This window comes from Lineus longissimus, chromosome 16 (genome assembly GCF_910592395.1).
Source record: "Lineus longissimus chromosome 16, tnLinLong1.2, whole genome shotgun sequence".
Taxonomy (NCBI): Eukaryota; Metazoa; Nemertea; class Pilidiophora; order Heteronemertea; family Lineidae; genus Lineus; species Lineus longissimus.
Window position 1 is genome coordinate 12,046,910 of NC_088323.1, and position 21,371 is coordinate 12,068,280.

General features: G+C 43.7%; 1 protein-coding gene across 1 annotated transcript; it reads left to right on the forward strand.

The window, feature by feature from the left end:
- Positions 1-1,904: 1,904 nt before the first annotated feature.
- LOC135500156 (uncharacterized) lies at positions 1,905-3,125 on the forward strand. Its single transcript, XM_064791402.1, has one exon. It carries the CDS (start codon positions 1,905-1,907, stop codon positions 3,123-3,125), a length of 1,221 nt encoding a protein of 406 aa, XP_064647472.1.
- The last annotated feature ends 18,246 nt before the right edge of the window (positions 3,126-21,371 follow it).

Here is a 21,371-nt window from a genome sequence, read left to right on the forward strand (position 1 = left end):
GTCAGCCTCGATTCAAAGGACAAGCCTTCCGGTGGCAAACCTTCGGTCAAGGACAGTCATGTTAATGATAAAGTGGGTGAGGGCAAAACGGCCCAGAGCCCCAGTCAAACAGTGAAAGTTGAACCTGGAAACGTGGACACTTCTGCTCCTCCTGTTAATGGTGGGGATACTAGTCACCCGCCCGCTTCAAACAATCAAATCCAGGACGATACATGTATGGGTAGTGCTCAGAACGACAATAGATACGCAGGCACTGGCATGGTGCCTCCTTGGATGCTGGTCCCACCTCCCATGCCTACGGCCAGCTGTTTGGACATTTTACAGCTACCTAAGACTGAACTTATGTACTTTGATGGTGATCCACTCAAGTATCATCGTTTCATGAGTTCCTTTGAGAACTCAGTGGGTCGTCTCAATATCGATGAGAACTCTAAACTGAATAGGCTATTTCAGTATTGCACTGGGACAGCTCTCAAAGTTATCGAGTGCTGCTCTGTGATGGCACCGGCAGAGGGTTATCGGCGGGCCCTCGCCCTGTTGAAAGAAAGGTTTGGAAATAATTACCGCATCTCGGCGGCATAGATCACCAGGGTGACCTCATCCTCCCCGATCCGGTCATCAGACCCCAAAGAGATACAGGATTTCGCTGATGAACTGACAAACTGCACAGAGACACTGAGGGCTATGGGTTGTGATCGTGAGATCGATACCCAACGGTCTTTGGTCAAGATTGTTGAACGTCTCCCGCCTTACGTACAGAGTAGGTGGCGCAAGGAGGCTGTGACGTCATTGGATTCCACTGGGCAATACCCGAATATAGACAAACTGGTTCGATTTGTCAGCCGTGTGGCCAAAGAGGTCAACGATCCGGTCTTCGGATATCAGGCTGCAGCCAAGCCAAAGGAAGACATCACAGGGAACAAGCCCAGGGCTAGATCTGGAGCCCCTAGATCCACAAACTTTGCTGTAAATACCGGTAATACCGCCACCCCTTCTGTTAGTAACTCGTCCACTTCAAAGGGGCCTGCTGTTGGCAATCGCGATGGTCGTGTCTGCCCATTGAATCCAAGTCATGGGAATCACACCTTGTTCCAGTGTTCGGAGTTCAAGGAGATGAAACCATCTGATCGGCTCAATTTCACACGTGGTAAAAAACTCTGTGACAACTGTCTCCTACCCGATCACTTCTCAAATCGATGCACACTCACCCGTCGCTGTAGTGTGCCAGGCTGTGGAAAGAGACATACAAAGTTTCTACATCTCGGTGAGGCATCCAACCGGGGTGCAGCAGAACAACCTAAGGACAAGGACCAAACAATTCTGAAGACTGCCCACAATGGCTCCAGTAGTGTCACGGGGGCCGGACACACTGCCCTCCCTGTCGTTCCTGTCAAGGTGAGGAGTAAGGGTGGCGCTGGCGGTGTAGTCTCTACTTACGCATTGCTTGACACCGGATCAACGAACACCTTTTGCGCCAATGAACTCTTGAGTGAGTTAGCTGTAGACGGGGAAAATTCACTCCTCTCTTTGAATACTCTTGGATCTGAAGGTAGCAGACAGATTCAGACAAAAATCGTAGCCCTGGAGGTGATGGGCATAGATGAGAAGAAGATGATTCAGCTCCCTTTCGTTTACTCAAGACCTGCTCTGCCCGTGCCCGAGGAGTCTGTTATTGCTCGGGGTGGTATCGATCGCTGGCCTCACCTCAGGGACTTAAAACTTCCGCTTATTGAATCCCCTAAAGTCACCCTACTCATGGTCAGGATGTACCAGAGGCTCTATTGCCCATTTCAATCAGAAAGGGGGGCCCCGGCGAGCCATACGCTACTGAAACTGCCCTTGGTTGGACTTTGAACGGTCCCATCGGACAAATGCCTACTGTGTCATCATGCAACTTTGTTGCCATGGATCCCCTGGAGCGCCAGGTTGAGAAGTTTTGGAAAGTCGAGAACAATACAGACTCTGTTGCCTTATCTGTTGAGGACAGAAAGGTTGTGAGGACATGGGAAGAATCTATAAGGCAAGTGGATGGCCATTACCAGCTACCCATTCCATTTCGAAATGAGAATCCGGATCTCGCCAACAATGTTACCGCTGCTAAACGTAGGCTGGATTCGCTGCAACGGAAACTAGAACGTGACGAGAAGCTTTTTGCTGAGTACAAAAAGGGTGTTGATGACCTTCTGGCGAATGGCTTCGCGGAGAGGGTGCCAGATGGTGAGCTTCAAGGTACCCCGGGTAAAACCTGGTACCTCCCGCATCACGCTGTATCGAATCCGAATAAGGACAAAATACGAATCGTCTTTGACTGTTCCGCGGAATATAATGGGGCTTCGCTGAATTCGAAGGTCATGCAGGGCCCTGACCTCACCAATAAACTAGTGGGCGTCTTGCTCCGATTCAGAGAGGAGAAAACGGCGATCATGGCTGACATCAAGGCTATGTTCCATCAGGTGATGGTCGACCCTACTGACCGAGATGTCCTCCGGTTCCTATGGTGGCCTGGAGGTGACATGAGCAAAGAACCGGTCGCTTATCGTTTACGTGTCCATCTGTTTGGAGGGGTGTGGAGCCCCAGCGCGGCTAACTTCGCTGTGAAGCAGGCCGCTCTCGACCATCGTGATGAATTCGACGATATCACAGTTGACAGTATTAACAATAGCCTTTATGTCGATGACCTGTGTAAGTCTGTGGTGTCTACAGAAATAGGCACTGAGCTGGCTGACCAGCTGTGCAAGCTGCTGAGGCTTGCAGGTTTCCATCTCACGAAATGGCTCAGTAATGATCGGGATGTTATTGGGTCGCTGCCAGAAGAGGACCGAGCGCCAAAAATCAAAGATCTGGACCTAGACAATTCAGACATACCAACCGATCGTGTTCTGGGAGTAGTATGGGACCCTGAGGCTGATTCCCTCGGAGTCCGTGCCAAAGTCGTTGATAAACCCTTAACGCGACGTGGGGTACTCAGTGTTGTTAGCTCCGTATATGACCCCATGGGCATCGTAAGCCCTTTTGTCTTACCTGCAAAGGTGCTCATTCAGGAACTCTGTCGCCGAGGGGCTGGATGGGACGAACCCCTGTCTGAGTGTGAAGTTACAGAATGGAACGCTGGAAATGTGATGTGAGAAAGCTCCAGATATTTTCTGTTAATAGGTGTTTCCACCCTTGTGATTTTGGTGAAGTTGCCAGCACAGAGCTTCACCATTTTTCTGACGCCAGTGAGAAAGCCTATGGATCGGTCTGCTTCGTTCGCCAAACCAGTCACAATGGTAAGATTCATTGCACCATTGTCTTTGCCAAGTCAAAATTGGCACCATTGAACAAACTCACGATACCCCGTCTCGAGTTGCTCGCTGCAGTCGAGGCAGTGAAAATTGATCAGATGTTGAGACAGGAGCTGGATATTCCAATCACAAGCTCAACATTCTGGACTGACAGCATGCTGGTACTTCAATTCATAAGCAATGAATCTAAAAGGTTCAAGACGTTTGTAGCTAACCGTGTTGCTTACATTTGCTCACATACTTCCCCTTCTCAATGGAGGTATGTCGAAACTGACAAAAATCCCGGTGATGATGTCTCGCGTGGGATGACTGCTGACCAAATCCTGTCCTCGAAAAGATGGGTTTCTGGTCCGGACCTTTTGTGGGACAATAATGTCAAGACATCCAGCGTGGATGTCCCAGTGATGAATGAGAACTGTGAGATACGCAAATCACATGTTTTTGCTACTTGTACGAGTGGCGAGGAATTGCAGGGTGTGGACAAGCTCCTGCATTACTATTCATCGTGGAATCGATTGTCACATGCGACTGCTTGGATGTTACGTTTTAAGCAGTTGCTGCTCCAGAGGGTCAGGAAAACGCCTGACCAAGTGCCCAGTGGCAGTCTCACTGTGGAGGATGTTGAGGGCCTGGTAAATAAATTTGAAAAAACTAATGAAAATGAGAAGGATGATGATGATGATCACTGAAGAAACGACAGACAATGATCAGACAGGCAATCTTGATACATTATTAGATGAACCAGAAATACCAACTTCACAAGTTTATTCATTTGCTCCTGGTGAAAATCCACTGGGCCTATTCCAAGATAATGATTCTGAATATCTTGCGTTTACATCGATATTCATTGGACAACGCCGAATAGATAATAAGGAACGAAAAGTCCTTGTTCATTATAGTGACATTTGTAAATGGGAACTTCGAGCTGAGGACAGACGAGTTGCTACTTCGATGCCAAATCTGTACTACAAAATGAAAAAGTTACAAATCAAGCAAATATCAGACAAAGTTCAACTTGCTACGAGAAGATTTAAAACTCAAGGTAAAACATATCATGCCAGTTATTTACTCAATGCAAATGTTGTAAATGGTATTACAAGGCTAGATGAAGGTTACCGCATTTTCAGGACTATAAGAAGTTCACCACCATATTTTGAGGCAAGGAAAAAAGATCTTTTTGCAATGATAAGGCAATTAGGTTTGCCCACATGGTTCATATCACTATCTGCTGCTGAAACAAGATGGCCTGATCTACTTCGCACGCTAGGAAATCTGTTGGATAATGTAAATTATTCTGATGCAGAAATTCTTGATTTCAATTGGACTAAAAAAACAGATTTGATTAAGTCTGATCCTGTAACATGTGTTAGATTTTTTGATCATCGTGTCCATAAATTTATTCATAATGTCCTATTGAGTCCACATAATCCAATTGGCAAAATTTCAGATTATTTCTTTAGAGTAGAGTTCCAACAACGAGGAAGTCCTCACATTCACATGCTAGCTTGGGTTGATGGTGCTCCACAATTGAATAAACATTCAGACAAAGATCTAGTACAATTTATTGACAACTATGTATTTTGTTCATTGTTTGTGAATTTGTAAGTCAATGAAAGAGTTATCTGATACATCAAACACAGTATGACCTGTAGAAAAAATGGAAAAGCAATTTGCCGTTTTCTAGCCATTACCAGCAATGGCAGGCCTAGCACACTCTGTTTTGAATAGAGGGAGACTCCATCATTCCTATTGTTTGAGATTGGACAGGTGTGAATTAATCTGGCAATTAGCCTCCTGTGCATTGGTGCATGCAAACACTAAAATGTTTGGTTTTTGCTAACTTAGGGTCAAATAAATCAGCCAAAAGTTTTGAAAGCTTCACAAATGATTGTCGCAAGGAAGTACTTTATGATAGTTTGCGAAATTTTGATTAATTCTAGGTGAAAAGTAATATTTTTCGCATATTTGTTGGGAAAAAAATTGAAAATCCTCCAACGTTCAACCCCCCCTCCTATGGACACTATGAATTTTTCTCCAATAAAGCTGAAATCTTGGGAATATAATCCTAAGAGTTATATCAACCACGTCTGAAGTCGGGAGTTTGTATCAAATGTATAGTTTCGGAGCTAGCGCAGCTAGAAAAGCCCCAAAACCCAATTTCTCAGGAATTTACACTACGGGCTACGAGTGAAGCATTACAGATTTACCAAAATTTTCAACCTATAGATGGACCCATCGAATTTCCATCCAAACCACTCCAAATTTTGCCAGTAAATACCTAGACATATATAGAATTGTGTCAGAAGTCGGGAGTTGGGATTATTTTAACACACCGCCCAATAAGCCAACTTTATTGATATTTCCTATGCATTTTCCATTAGGCTTGCCAGGACCAATTAAGCAGGTGCACTAATTGGCTTGATTGGCTAGGCCCCAATAGCTGGTAATGCGTAACGCTCTAGAAAATTCTAGGTAGTATAACAATATGCCATATCCCCTTTAAATCCGCACGTGTCTACAGGTAAACAAAAAGTGACGTCACACTGCCCATGCTTACTTGGCACCGCCTCTATAACCTCACACCCACCAGCCCTTCAATCACCCTTCTTTCCTGTAGACACGCTCCTGCACGGACGTGTCTTAATCTGTAGTCTACAGTATTTTAATAGTTAAGAAGGTTTTTTGCATTTTATATGTGGTTTTGGGAAGTTTTCTTGAGCTTTTGACCGGTTTAGATCAGCTACCGCCTTGAGGCTGTCGGGGTACTTCGGTTTAGTACCGTCTACGAAATTAAACAGTGCCACGCCGTCGATCTTGGTTTCGCCTAAGCTAGACAGCCAGCACGCCGGGAAGCCCGTTGAACCACATTCAGGTATTGCTTTTCTTTTTTGTACTTGCTAGTTCTGCTTCTTTAGGTAGTCTTTACGGCAACCAAAGCTGCAGGTTCTGAGGGCTATAGCTCAGCTTCGACGCTGGTGCATGGTGCTTCGTTTTGCAAGCTTGCTGCTTTCACGTGCATTTTGCGTGTATTACATGCTACACTCTACGGCAGTGTTCTGCATTCGCAGCATTTGTTAGAATGGTTAGGAATTCTACTGGTAAGGGTACCACTGCAGGCTCTCAACAGAAGAGTAGGCAGGGTTCTTCCTCCACCACTTCTACTGCTGGTAGGGCCTCAAATTCTAGAGTGTCCACCAGTAGTCAGAGTCAATCTGATAAGCCAAGCGTCAGGTCCTCAGGGAAGGAACAGTCGCTCTCTAAGGCTTCAGGAAGTAATGCTACGAGCAATTTACTTTCTGGTCGGGATAAGTTGGATTTTCTGCCGCCATTGCCGTCAGAAGATCCTAAGGTTCCGGAGCCCCCCCCCCCCCAGTTACCTCTGGGTCCTCCCCCTGTCTCGGGTCTGGGAGTCTCGCCTCGTACCCGAAGGTCTCCTACCTTGTCGCCCACGAGGCAAAGGTCCCGCTCTCGCGCTCGTTCAATGATTAAGAACCTATATCGGAAAGGTTAAGTTCGTAAATCATCCCAAATACAGCTGCGTTCACACTGAATACGTATTGAATGCGCATTCCGGAATACGTGCCCCGGAATACGAATCAATGTTAATTCGCATTAATTGGGGTGTTCACACACAACATGCCAATGCGCATTAACCGGTATCGCCGCCTATTGGCCATTAGGAGAACGAATCGACTCTCCTGATCAGGAGGCGCAAATGTCGCTACTACAACAGCAACATGGAGATGGATGTCCAACATGTCCAACAAGATGAGGAACAGCAACGCCGGCAAAGCTGACAAACGGAAGAAATCTGACACTACATGCACTATTGACAACGAAATGACAGATCATGCGTTCTCCATGTGCTAGAACGGAAATAACATAATGCGCATGCGCACAGGAGGGCAGCCTTGTTAATGCGCATTGAGTTGTTCACACCGAATGCGTATCGGGCGATCCGAATTCTGATGCGAATTCAATACGGTGCTGGAAGCGTTTTCGATAAACCGATTTGGCATCATTCCAAAACGATTTCAGTCTGAACAGTTAATACGAATTCAGGTTTTAATTCGTATTCAATTCGTATTAAAACGCTAGTGTGAACACAGCTAGGAAGCTTTCCTCGGACAATGTTTCATCTAGTTCAGATGATGAGTGGAGATCTCGTCGCAGGCGCAAGAGACGTAGTCGTTCTCCAGCACCGGGCATTAACCAGTTCACCGAGATGATGGGGTCATTTTTGGCCATGGTAAAGCCACTGATGTCAGCTGGTCGGGCGTCACAATCACCCCAGGCTGCTCTGGGAGCCCCGGCTACCCAACCTCCTCAGGCTGAGGTCCCATCCACAGTCTTTAGGTCCGAATCACCAGACCCAGAAGGGGATGATGACCTTTTTGACCTCCGCGCTCCCAGCCATACTGGATTTTCAGTGGGGACGGGATGGATTTAGATGTCTCTTCCAACAATCCCTCCAACCCAGATGAGGATGGGAGTCCCAAACTCGATTCTGAGTTTTATGCAGTCATTGAGAACCTGCACGCGGTTCTTGGTGATGATCTGCCTCGTAGACCGCAGCAGACCTCATCCGTCCGGGTTTTGTCACAATTACAGTCGGACGATATACCGGCCCAAAGGCCCTCTGTCGCTTTTCCGCATTCTGGGATGATGGCGTCTACCTTCGACGTCATCCATGACTAACTGTGGGGCATGAAGGGTGCAAAGTTTGATGATCCAAATTCACTGCCATCTAGTTTGAAGGGGTCTAAAAAAGTTGGGCGCAGGAGAATTCCTCATTACAAGGAGAAATTTTACTCTAAACCAACTGATTCTGTACAGGCCAAGCCCCCGAATGTAGGGGAGAGCCTGGAGACCTATACTGGGCTTAAGGACTCCACAGGCTTTAGGGAAGGCAAAAAAAATTAAATGCTTATCGTCCCCGCGCGACCCAATTTTTGGCGCCGCAGGAAAAAAAAAATTATTTTTCATTTTGAATTTTCCGCCTAAATCGCAGCGCCGCCACCCGGGAAATTTGAAAACTACGCTTTCGTAGGTACTTCAACAATGATCACTCTATTCGCACAGTGCGTTGTGACCTTCTTTTGTGAAGGTGTTGAGGGCGGGACAATAGGCTATGTCATTCGTTATTGTTCGCGTTGTGAGTGGGGCCAGGGAACTGCGTAGATGGTATGGAAAATGTGTTCCCGAGCATAGGAGCATTTCTGATATATTCAGCGAAGTCAGGTCGGGTGAATTTGATGGCGGCGCCGCTATGGACGACGTGCTTGATCGGGAGGAGCTCACAAAGATAAGTGAAAATTGTGGTCATGTGACATGTTCAGCGATTCTGATTGGTTCGTTTCAATGGCGGGAATGAATTTATTTCTACAGCACGTGGACCGTGATTTCAATTTCAAAGAACACATTAACACCTGTGTACGGGCCACCAATTTTCACATTCGTAACATCGGGAAAATCAGAAAATATCTAACTCCAAGTACCACCAGGTTATGTGTCCAGGCTCTTGTAATATCTCGCCTGGATTTCTGTAATTCCCTTTTCCTTGGTTGTCCCAATTCAACAATTATACCCCTACAGAAGGTACAAAATTCTGCCGCTCGCCTTATTACCAAGACCAAGAAACGATCTTCCATTTCCCCAGTACTCAGGTCTCTACATTGGCTTTCTGTGCAACAGCGCATCAAGTACAAGGTTCTCCTTCTTACTTACAAGTGTCTTCACCAACTTGCTCCCCAATGATGTAGTGGTCGATTTATTTGCTCTTGTGTTTTTCTTGTTTAAGGTGCTATCTGCGCAAGCGCGGAGCCATGTTGGGTTGTTATTATTGTTATCGGCGTGTCAAGTTCACAATTTATACTGAGTATCAATAAACGAATAAAGCAGAGATTCGTCATCGTGTTCGTTGGTTTGGAATGGTGTGGAAGGGAACACACTACATTGGCGCCCAACGTTTAGAACTCGAATTTTAGAACTCTAATTCTGTGGACTTTTTTGCGCTTCCAAAGTGCAAAACGCTGGCCTTGTGCTGACCGGAGCAGGTGCACATGTAATCTCGCTGTGCATCAGATGTACATGCCCATGTACTGTAAATGTACACACAACCTAGTGTGTAGTACTGCACTTACCGATAGTGTGGGTTGGTTGTACGACCTGGTGCAAGTAAACTGTACGACCTGGTACAGGTGAAGTGTGTTTATTGGTAAGATATTTGATATATTGACATTCGCTTCGAGGCTGCATGTTGCTTTTGCTGACTTTTTGACTGTTGCTGCATGAAATAGTCCATGTTACGGCTGCTACATTACATGCTTATTGATAGTGTTTGCTGCTGCTTTCTCCTGCTGCTGCTTGTTCCTTTCGTTAGAGTGAACACTTCTGTTTGTGTGGTTGTGGGTATTGCTATGCCATTGCCAAAAACGCCTTCGAAAATGGCAGCTAAGTTTCCTGTTTTGCCGACTGTAGCAATTGCTGAATCGCTCAGGCGATATACGAGTGATTATATAAATGTTCTGTGTACAGAAAATGGGCTGAACTCTGCTGAGTACAAAGATAAAGCAGAGAGAGTTATAGCGCTATCCGAGTTGAAAGACCTAAAGGATCCTTTTCTTACGGCAATGGTGGCAACTTCGTCAGTATCCCCGCCACCACCTACTAATACTGATCCGGCAGTGTTTATGAGAATGTTGGAAACATTCAGGGAAGAGAGAGATGAGAACAATCGGATCATGCGTGAATCCATTGAGTCGATCGTTGACAAGATGCCCAAGAGGGAACGCCGATTCATACCCATCAAGGAGTTTTCGAAGATTGCAAAAACTGACGATGTGGTGCTTTGGCTGCAAACGTTCGAGAATCTGGCAACTCGGTACAAGATCGACAGAGATGAATGGTGTGCAGCCTTAGAGCCGTTTCTCTCAGATAGTGCGCAATCAGCTTACTTTGCGGTCCCGCTAGCGGATCGTGGTAACTTCGATATTGTAAAAAAAGCGATTTTGTTACGCTATCGCTTAACTCCGTCTGCCTGTCGCTCCAAGTTCCGTACTGACACCAAAGAAAGATCCGAGACGTTCTTGGATTACGCATCGCGATTGGAGGCGTACTTCAGACATTGGACAACCCCGTCGAAAAGGTTGTTAGAGGATGATGAAGCTTCTGACATTTTCAGAAAAATTGTGGTTGACCAGTTTATTTCAACAGTTAGAGATGAACAGTTACATTTGAAATTAATTGAGAGGGAAGGGGACAGTCTGTTTCAGTTGGCTCAGTTTTCGGACAGCTATGTGTTAGAAAAGCATCTCATGCTAGACAATAAGAAAAAGTTAGATTCTACCCCTAAGTTGGACTCTTTTCTTAGTAAGAAAACAGATTTTGTGAAGAGACCAGATTTTGTAAAGAAACCAGGTGGTAAATACAATGATGCTTGCTACGGTTGTGGTGAACTTGGTCACAAAAGGTACCAGTGTCCAAATCGGAAGCTTGATACTTCCGGTAGTAGCAAGTCTGAAGCCGGTTCCCATAAGAAGGTTGAAGTAAAGCCGAACAAATTTGTAAAAACTGATTTGAGAATGGTTGAACCTCATGTTCAATTATCAGTTGCTGGTAAGTCTGTGAAAGGCTTGGTTGATAGTGGAAGTGCAGTCACCATGGTAACCAGAGACCTGTGTGAAGAAGTTGGTGTTGAAATTGTCTCAGACAAAAAGTTGTCTCTTTCGTGGTTTGAGGGTAGTCAAGTTGACACTCTTGGTGTAGCCATGCTTGATCTTGAATGTGCTGGTGTACCTTTGGCAGTAGAGTGTGTAGTGGTTTGCAAGCTAGATTCTCCAGTATTGGTTGGTAGGGACTTCATATACAAGTCTGGGTTAACTGTTGATTTTGGGGAAGGGTCATATTGGACTCCACACAAACCCATAGTTAAGTGGCCATTGCTCGATCATACTCCTTGCACTGTTGAGACCATATCCAGTTTGAGTGAGTCTCTTGCAAACCACAAAGACGACGTTTCTGGTGATACATCGTGTGAAGTACCCACTTCACTGATTAGTCCTGAACAAAGAGAATCTGAGATTCAGAAACTGAAGCAGGAGTTTCCTGAAGTATTTAGTGAAACACTAGGTCATACAACTGTAATTGAGCACGAAATCGAGCTGATTGAAGATGTTGCACCGATTAGGCAGAAGCCTTACAATTTGACTCCAGGTAAGGAAGAGTCACTCAAGCCACAACTTGATGATATGCTTGCTAAGGGTGTGATTGAGGAAGCTAAAGGTCCTTGGAGGTCGCCTATTATTATGATTCCCAAACCTGATAAATCATATAGGATGTGTGTTGATCTGAGGAAGTTGAATTCGGTAACTAAGTTCGATGCATATCATATAAAAAAACTTGATCATGTCATGAGCAACTTGAATGGGGCCAAGGTTTTCTCTGTGATAGATTTGAAAAGTGGCTACTATCAGGTGGGGCTTAGGGCAGAAGATCGTGAACTCACGGCTTTCTCTGCCGGGGAAAATTTCCCTCTTTATCAGTTCCGGGTGATGCCATTTGGTTGCAAAAACGGAAGTGCCACCTTTCAGAGGTTGATGGAGAAGATTTTGACCAAAGCAGGCCTATTAGGAGAATGTGTAAAGGTCAATATTGATGACATACTGGTCTACAGCTTAACGATCCAGGAACACTTGATTCATATAAGAAAGGTTTTACAGTGTCTGAAAGAGGCAGGTCTGACAGCTTCTCTTCCTAAAAGTCGGTTCCTTCTGCAGTCTGCTAAGTACCTTGGGTTAGGAGTGTCTTCAGAAGGTTTTTCAACTGACCCAGGTAAAGTTGAGGCCATCCTTAATTATGCTCCTCCTGTCAACCGTAAAGAGATGGACAGATTTTTGGGTATGGTAACTTGGTTTGGTAAGTTCATTCCCAATCTTTCGAGCACTGCAGAGCCTCTCTTTCATCTAAGACGGGACAAAGTTCCTTGGTCATGGTCAGTAGAATGTCAAAATTCGTTTGAAGCACTGAAAAAGAAATTGTGTGAAGCTCCAATTTTGGCACACTCTGAGGCCTCTGGTGAGTTTGAGCTACATACTGATGCTTCAGGAGTTGGGCTTGGTGCAGCCTTGTACCAGTGGCAAGATGGAATCCTGAAAGTCTTGGCTTATGCAAGTAGGACGTTGAACGTGCATGAGAGAAATTACAGTACAACTAACAGAGAAATTCTAGCAGTTGTATGGGGTTTGGAGAAATTTAGATCACTCTTGGAAGGGAGACACACGGTGGTGTATAGTGACCACCAAGCTTTGACATGGATTTTCAGGAGATCCAATTTGCCACCTTTACTCTATAGATGGGTGTTGAGAGTACAAAACTTTGATTTTGAGGTCAAGTATAGACCTGGGAAGCAGAACATTGTACCAGATGCTTTGAGTAGGGATTCCAGATTTGAAGCTGTTTATACCATTGGTGTGTTTGTAGTGAATGAGGTTCAGATAGAGCGTTGTTCTGATCCTGAGTGTACACCTAGTGATACTGCCGAATATGAGGATTGGATCCAATGCGACAAGTGTGATCGCTGGTATCATGACCATTGTGTGGGCGTGTCTGTGGACGAAGCAAGAGAAATAGATTTTCTTTGTTCTGCTTGTCGGGAGGTGGTTCCCGATCCTCCACTGGCAATACCGGGTCGTGGTGGCATAGGATCGCATGGCTATGGGTCGGATGTTCCTAGTCAGTTGCTTCTTAAACCATCTGAGTTGATACTCATACAATTGCAGGATCCAGAGCTGAGACCTATCTTTGAGTATATTACATCTGAAGGTAAAGCGGTGAAACCAAGAACCAATTTGTACAAAGACTGTTCGATCGAGTCTGGTATGTTAGTCAAAGGAACACAGATTGTTGTTCCTAAGGTTCTCAGATCTCATGTCATGTATAGCTTACATTCTGAGCCGACCGCTGGTCATAGAGGAAGATCTAATACTTTGAAGAGAGTTTTGCAAAACTTTGTTTGGCCAGGTGTTGGTAAAGATGTTCGAAACTTTGTGAAGACGTGTAAAGTGTGTCAGGTCACTAAGCCAATCTACAGGAAACCTGCTGGTCCCATGGAACCAATCAAGAGTAGTAGGCCCTGGGAATTACTTGCTGTGGATCTGGTTGGTCCGTTACCCGCATCTTACTCTTCACATAAAAATGTGTTAGTGGTCAGAGATCATTTCTCTAAATGGGTTGAATTATTCCCACTAAAGAAGGCTAGAGGCAAGGATGTTGCTCTTGTACTTGTTAGAGAGGTTTTCACTAGATTTGGTCCCTGTAAGTACCTCGTATCAGATAATGGTCCTCAATTTGTTAGTAGAACTCTAAAGGCGGTGTGCACAAAGTGGGGAGTTAAACAGATTTATTGCTCTCCATACCACCCTCAAGCAAATTGGGTGGAAAGAGCCAATAGAGATCTCAGAGCTATGTTGCAAGCTGAGGTATTTCAGGCTGGTGGTGATCACAGAACTTGGGATATTCATCTGAGTGAGATTAGATTTGCTATGAATTCTGCTGTGAATCGTGCCACTGGATTCAGTCCAGCTGAACTTTCTCTCTCCAGAGCAATCCAATCACCAATAGTAAATGTTCTGAGTCCACAAACATCTCAAGATGAGGGTAAGGGTAGTAATTTTCATTCATTCATGGTGAAGAAGGAAACTCTGGATAGGGAGAGGGCAGATGCTGCTTTGTGTCAGATGGAGAAAGTTCAAAGTGAGAACAAGATAGCATATGATAAATCTAAATCTCCTGTTACTTTCAAAGTTGGTGATGTTGTTTGGTTAATGACTCACTATATGTCTTCGGCTGAGAAGAATTTCTCGAAGAAGTTGGCTCCTAGATGGAAAGGGCCATATGAGATTGTTGAACAGGTTTCGCCTGTAACATTTAGAGTTAAGAAAGACAAGAATAGACTAGAGACCAGACATGTGTCTCAACTTAAGTTGTGGTATGATTAGATTCTAGTGTAGCCGTGGTTAGATTCTAATTTGTGGTCTGTGGATTATGACTGAACCTGCATATTTCTGTTTATGTATAATTTCGTGTATTAGAAGTACTATAGGATTTACCGCAGGGAGCTTTGTTATTTCACTGATGGTAGAGTAATATATTGTTTTGTTATAGATTGAGCCTTGCTCAGGTCTTGGGGCTGTTGATATAGTACATGGTTTGTACTGGTAGTTGGTCATTTTGCTTTGGGATTCTCTATGTCTCTTCTTGCACTTTCTGGGGGGAGGAGATGTAGTGGTCGATTTATTTGCTCTTGTGTTTTTCTTGTTTAAGGTGCTATCTGCGCAAGCGCGGAGCCATGTTGGGTTGTTATTATTGTTATCGGCGTGTCAAGTTCACAATTTATACTGAGTATCAATAAACGAATAAAGCAGAGATTCGTCATCGTGTTCGTTGGTTTGGAATGGTGTGGAAGGGAACACACTACAATACCTTTCAGAACTTCTCTCCGTTCATACCGTTTCTCGAACTCTGCGCTCTTCATCGGCCGTTCTTCTGTCTATCCCAAAGGCCAATGTCATGTCAGTCGGTGGTAGAGCATTTTCAATTGGAGCCCCTCAGCTGTGGAACAAACTTCCTTCAACTGTTAGGAACTGCAGCTCTCTGTTATCTTTCAAGGGACAACTTAAACATTTGCTTTTTAAAGAGGCCTATCAAGCGCTTTGAGCGGCCAGTTAATGGTTGGATACTGCGCTATACAAGACTCGTATTATTATTATTATTACGTGTGAAATCTCTGCCAATATTCTCTGACCTAAGTAACTCATTTTGCAGGTAGAAGCCTACATGGGGCCACAGAAAAACGATTTGAGTGCACGTGTTGACCAGGGCAGCCCTGTTGCTGCAGTAGTCTCGCCCTTGGGTGCTACTTAGAATTCCGTGTAAGCATGCCGGATAGGATGAACTTGCCACCTGCTGAAGACATTAATACATTTCTCACGAGCAACGCTGCCGGGGCTGCAAGGAACTGTCTTCCCCAAAAATATGGCCTTGCGCAGCCCAATGGGAAACTAACTCTGAGGAATGATTTGATATCTTGGACTCCTTGAAAAGAGGTGAACTTGATAGGTATTCATCTTGCCTATTCACCATGACTGGTTGTACATACATGAAAAGTCCAAAATGGACTGGGGTGAGAGAGGCAGTTTTGAAACTTGCAGACAACATGAGAAAGTATGTGAGCTTCTTGGATGGGCAAAGTGACGCCACAGGCAAAAGGCAAAAACAAGTGTTTTTGGCTTCCGATGTGGATCATTGGGATATTTTACCTGCCAAAGTAACTGGAAAGCCATCAATGCAGGCTCAGTATTACACCCTGCATCAAGCATCAAGCACTTGAAGCTGCCTCTCAACCTATATTTGTAAATGATCTCTGTCCAGCAGACAGGCGAAGGAGGTGGGACTATTATAAACATTTGAAAGAGAATGTTCCTGTCATGTGTGCCCTGTATGTATATACCGGTTCTAAGGAACACCTCCATTTCTTGTGGAAAGTTGCCGCTCTAGCCAGTGAGGGCGAGAGATTAGCTGAGTGTAACAAGGTTAAGACAAGTTTGGAATCTCAATCGCCCAAGTACCACACTCGAGCAATGAAGAGAGAATTTAGAATAAAGTTTGGTACTGTGTGCAATATAGGTTCTGCTGTTTTGAGAGAAATGTACACAGTCCTCACTGGCGACGCTTCAGCTGCTGAGAATTTACCAGAGGCAAAGATTGATGAACGGTTGAGGGAAGCGCTGTCTCTGGAGGACAGTGATCTCGTATGGGACCTTCCTGCGAATAATTCAAGGAACGGTGAAAAGTACACCATTTTCCTTGAGGAATGTCAGAGTTACCTGAACTCCCAAGCTGAATTAGCAGTAGATGACCGGAGACACAACCAAGTTGTTGATTGTGACCCTATAGTTCATTTGGCACAAGCCTTGAATGCTAGAACCTTACATGAGGAGGTTACAAAGCGCTGTCCTCCAGGGACAGCAGTCCCTTCAGTACAATGGCTTAGATATCAATTCTGGCCTAGAACCTCACGTCAGTGTTTCACACATACTGGCAAATTGAAAATAAAATACATGATTCAAGCCAGGCAAATGCGCCAAGATCATGTTGATGCACATTTTGCTTCGGCTTATTTCAGAGAAAGTAGATCCAAAAGTATGGGCTGTCATAGAGAAGCAGTTTGTTGAATAATTTGGTTTTTAGCCTATCATGTTGGGGTAGATGAATCACTCACTGCCAAGTTCTAGTATCAAAAGTTTAACTATTTTCAGTACCAGTGGCAGGCTCTGATTTTTCACACTGACTACAACTGCAAATTTCATTGTTACAGTTTCCAATTTAAGTGTTACAGTATTACTATTCGATATCAGTTATTGACCGTGTTTGTTTTTGGGCTTTTTGAAATGCAAAAATTCCATTGAGGTCAGTGGTTACCATTTAGCCCTATTAACAACAGTAATTGTCATTACCGGGTATTAGTGTTAGTGTTATTTCATAATTTAGAGAGAGAGAGTAAAGATTATTTCTGAGACATGAACAAAATTTTGTTACTACAGTATAAGATTTCTAGAATATTTTATCTAAACCTTCTATGAACATGATGTGTGCATATTCTGATAGTAACACCACTGACAATGATAATGCTGTACCGGTTAAAGTGTGTTCAATATGTTTATGTTTGCCTATTGGTGCATAGTCATGTACTCATCGTAAATACTGAATGGCGAGTATGACTAGACACCAGATCATGACTCTACTACTGTCATTAATTTACTAATCCGGTCAGTGGTGTTACTTAGTGTCAGTGGTGTTATTGCTGTATCAGTGGTGTTACCAATGATTAAAGTCTTTCCAAGCGTAATAATGTACACATTGTTAGCTTGAACAGTTGACTTTAATATGTAGTAGGAATGGTCATTTATCCCTGTCATAACTACAGCCACAGTGGTCATACTACATTTGATAGATATAGACATTTGTGACCTCAGTTTACCATGTTTAGCTCCAGGGATGAGTAAATAGCACCAATGGCCAATTTTATCAGTAACAATGTACATAATATTGACAGGGGAGTTCAAAGTGACCATAACACTAGATAAATAACTATGCATGGTCATTCCTCGAGTATACTGCGGTACACCATGACCCAAAAAATGTCAGGTAACACCACTGACAAATAATCCAGGGTTTGATACATTCCCTAGGGATTCCAGAAATATTGTAATATGTGAGCTCCACTACTGTTGAAAAAAAACTATATTTTTGTAATGTTAACTTTTGATAATAAAAGTTTTTTATTTGGAAATACCATGTTTCTCATTTTTTGGCTCTGCTGGTTTTATACCTTTTCAGTAGAATGACCCATGTATCATCTGATGATAAACATACTGTCAAAATAGGAGAGCCTGACCACCCAGTAGCTGCTCTTGAGAGAGGCAAGCATGTTCTATGCAGTACAGAACCAAACAGGAGGTTTGAGGTCATGGATCATGATTTTACCATGTTTTCACTGACACCCAGTGTCCACTTTTTCATAGAGGTACCTGAAACAATCAAGGGTGGGTTTTACACTGGTCAGGTCTTCGTTGGTCTGAAAGAAAATGCTCAAAAAAATTGTGGTTAAAAGTGAGAATGGCATGATGGTAGCCTGTTTGAGTTCTGTTGATGAATATGCTTAGTCTGACTATAATTTCTACAACTTGTGGCCAAATGACCAGATGATTTTGAGCCTTTTGATAAAGCTACTGGTAGAATAGTCGTCAGAAATGTCAGAGCGACAGTGACTGAGTGAGTGTTATGTTATTGTTATGTTATGAGACTGGAGGTATGTCATGTGTTCCACCATATCGTCATTGATATTGACCAGGAATACTATCGATTTGTGTGGATGTGCTCAAACAGTAAAGCATGAGCCATGATGCTTCACTTCCGAAAAGATCCAGGTGACTGAGATGTCTACTACTACTGTTGGGCAATCCGGCTGATTCTTCAGAAATTTCGCTGTATATCCTCTGTGAAAATAAACTTTCTCATAATGATATATCTTTTGTTTGTTTGGTAATTTTAGTTGCCTATGTTTAGGCACTTTTTTGCCAGATTTGCCTGTAAAAGGCTGCCATAGTTCAGGAAAAGAAATCATATACACATTACAATGTGGATCTTCACGGTCCAAAACACCAGGGCCTACTAGGTGACATGGCTCAATAATAGGCATTGTCTGGTAATTTTGGACGACCTTTGGATGGATAGTTTATTTTCCCTGACCCTGGCCTGGGTCTGAACGGGCTTCCAAGCCATCAATGATGCTTATAAAGCCGGGAATAGCCTCATCAGTACCCCCACAAGAGTTATTTTGTGCCAGACATCGCGCACAGAACTTGCCATGATCTCATTTTTAGAGTTGCTGTATCAGTAAAAGATAATACCAAAAAGTTGATAAAGTATGTAATTTGAGCAGCATGACCAATGCCAGTGTTAAAGGTGTAAACTTAACCTATTACAGGACATCTTCCTGCAAGATTGTGATTGGTTTAACTTGAAGTTTGTCATCAATTTGACTGTTGTAATTGTACATCCAGGCTGTTGTCATTCAGGAAAAATCTGCTTTATCTTTCAGCTAATACTTTCACTTCTCCAGTCAATCGGGTTTGATGAACATGTCAAGCTGTTGAATGGTGTAAACAATCATTAGCAAATAACGTCACGAATGAAAATAAGTTTGATTCCTTCCACTTGAAAAGTTCAACAGCACCACTTGCAAGAATTTGAATTTGGCATTGTGTTTTACACCCTTCAACAATTGACTGTCTGTTTGTTATTGGTGTTCTTGTTTCAATGTTAGCGTTTCACTGTTAAAGAGTTTCAAGATGCAGAAGAGAGGATTAGTTATCTTTAATGTTAAGTTTCTTCTTTGCATCATTTTGTCATTAAATTTGGGCAATGGTGGTCTCATGAAAGGAGGGATGGGACGGCAGGATGGGCTATTGGACAAGTTTTCATAATCAGTATTCTAGAACACGTTTTGTAGCGATGGTGGCGATCCTAGTGTTCGGGCCTCTTCGGCTCAACTTCGGGTGTGGTCGGAACCTAAATCCGGCTGCAACATTTTCTGACCAAAATCAGAGGCAACTTAAACGTATTTCTAGCCGTGCGGCAGAAATAATCATTTTTACTATCTTGTTATTCAGTCAAAGATACATATAACAATAAATATCAGTCATTACTTCTGAGCACGCGCGATGTTTTTGATGAGTTAGGTGCATTTATTCAACAAAATTACGTGAAAAAATTGCAAATTTTCGGGCGACGACCGCTGATCAAACTCACGTAAACAGCAAACCTCAGGACTTTTTACACTTTTTTCTTAATGAAACTACTAATTAATGTTTCATCTAGAATAATATGTTCCGTTTACATGTCATTCAGAAAGATTTTGGCAAGTTTAGGATCGATTTCCGACTTCATATTTTTCACGCCAAAATGTACGCGATAATGAGCTCGTAATGATATGCAGTGACGTCATAGCGCAGAGAGAATTACGCGGAAATGGGGCCGCGGCCAACTGACTGAGGTGGTACATTACATGTTTAGCATAAGAAATGTGGACACAATTTTAAATTTGGGTGTTCCCCTCCAAGGCGAGAAGACAACGTGTTTTCAAAGTTGCACCACTTACCTGATCCTGTACTTGAAGTGGGTAGTGTACACTACCAGACTTTCTCTGATCTGTATGGCAAGGTGCAGACAACAGAATGCCATCGGCCATCTTTGAAGGAGAAGTGCAATGGAAAGGATCATGGTATGCCTTTCCCCCCTTCATCACAGTATGCAAAGAACACTCAGACTGTAATTCAATGCAATGAATGCGAGAGGTGGCGAGTGGTATATGCAAAACAGAAACTAAAACCTGCCCACAAAAGGGAACTGGTCTCTCTCCTCGAAGACATTGAATACACCTGTGGGTCAAGGTTCAGTGATTTGTGTCATGATGATGATGATGAAGATGATTCAGTTGTTGGTATTGTTTTTGTAAAGGCTGATCTGAGCTGCAACCAACCAATGGAAAAGCCATATTATTCATCATGTCCAGATCCTCTTTGCTTTCAGTGTGGAGGGGAACAAGATCTTGTTTCTCAGGATGGTTTCTACCCACTCTGCAATGATTGCAAAGACTCTGGTGTAAAAGCAGTCAGTAGAAATACTAGGGCCCTACAGCCAAAAAAGTAAAGGTAGCAGAGATGTCACGATTTGTAGGAATTTGAAAGGTGAAAATTAAATACATTTTGTATGTTTTCGATGACACTAGTTTGATATGACTATGAGTACGGTAGTCGGTAGTGATGAAAGGTGATCAGAAAGGGAGTCATGTTTGAAGAATCAAATAAACGTTCTATGTTCATGAAGATTACCTTGTTCTTGTTTTTGCTTGCAAGCTAGCATAGAGTAGGCCTAAATACTTAGCATCCTATGCTATAGTCGATAGTAATACCTCATGATGCCATACAGGGCCTGTGTACAGTGGTTGTAAGGGGATCGGGACTCAACGATGGCCTGAACCTGACCTTTCATGTGTAAAAAGTAATAAAAAATAAAAATAAAATATGCCCCCCGATGCAATTTTCAACTACCCTTCGGACGATAAACATTTTTTTACTTTTGCTTGCCCTTATTAAGAGTGCAGAGATGAAGGATGTGGAGCGTCAGTCAAGGAAGGCACTGTCGGCACTCAATGCTATTGATGTGTTGGTTGGGGGTATACGGCGCATCGAGGCCGCAGGGGACCCCTTGGCCAGCGATTTACAGGCCAAGCTTGCTATGTCAGCTAGTTTGGTTTGGGCGGTAAAGCACGCCACTGAGTTTGCCGCCACATCTGTGGCTCTCTCAACGCTGGCTAGGCGGCGCTCTTTTATTGAGTCTGCACCGGTGTCTTTGGTTCCCCCTGCAGCCAAGAAGTGGCTGGTAAATCATCCTATTGTACAGAAGGAAGGCATGCCTCCTTCTCTGTTTGGGGAGGTGGTGCCTACCCTGCAGAAATTCACAGCT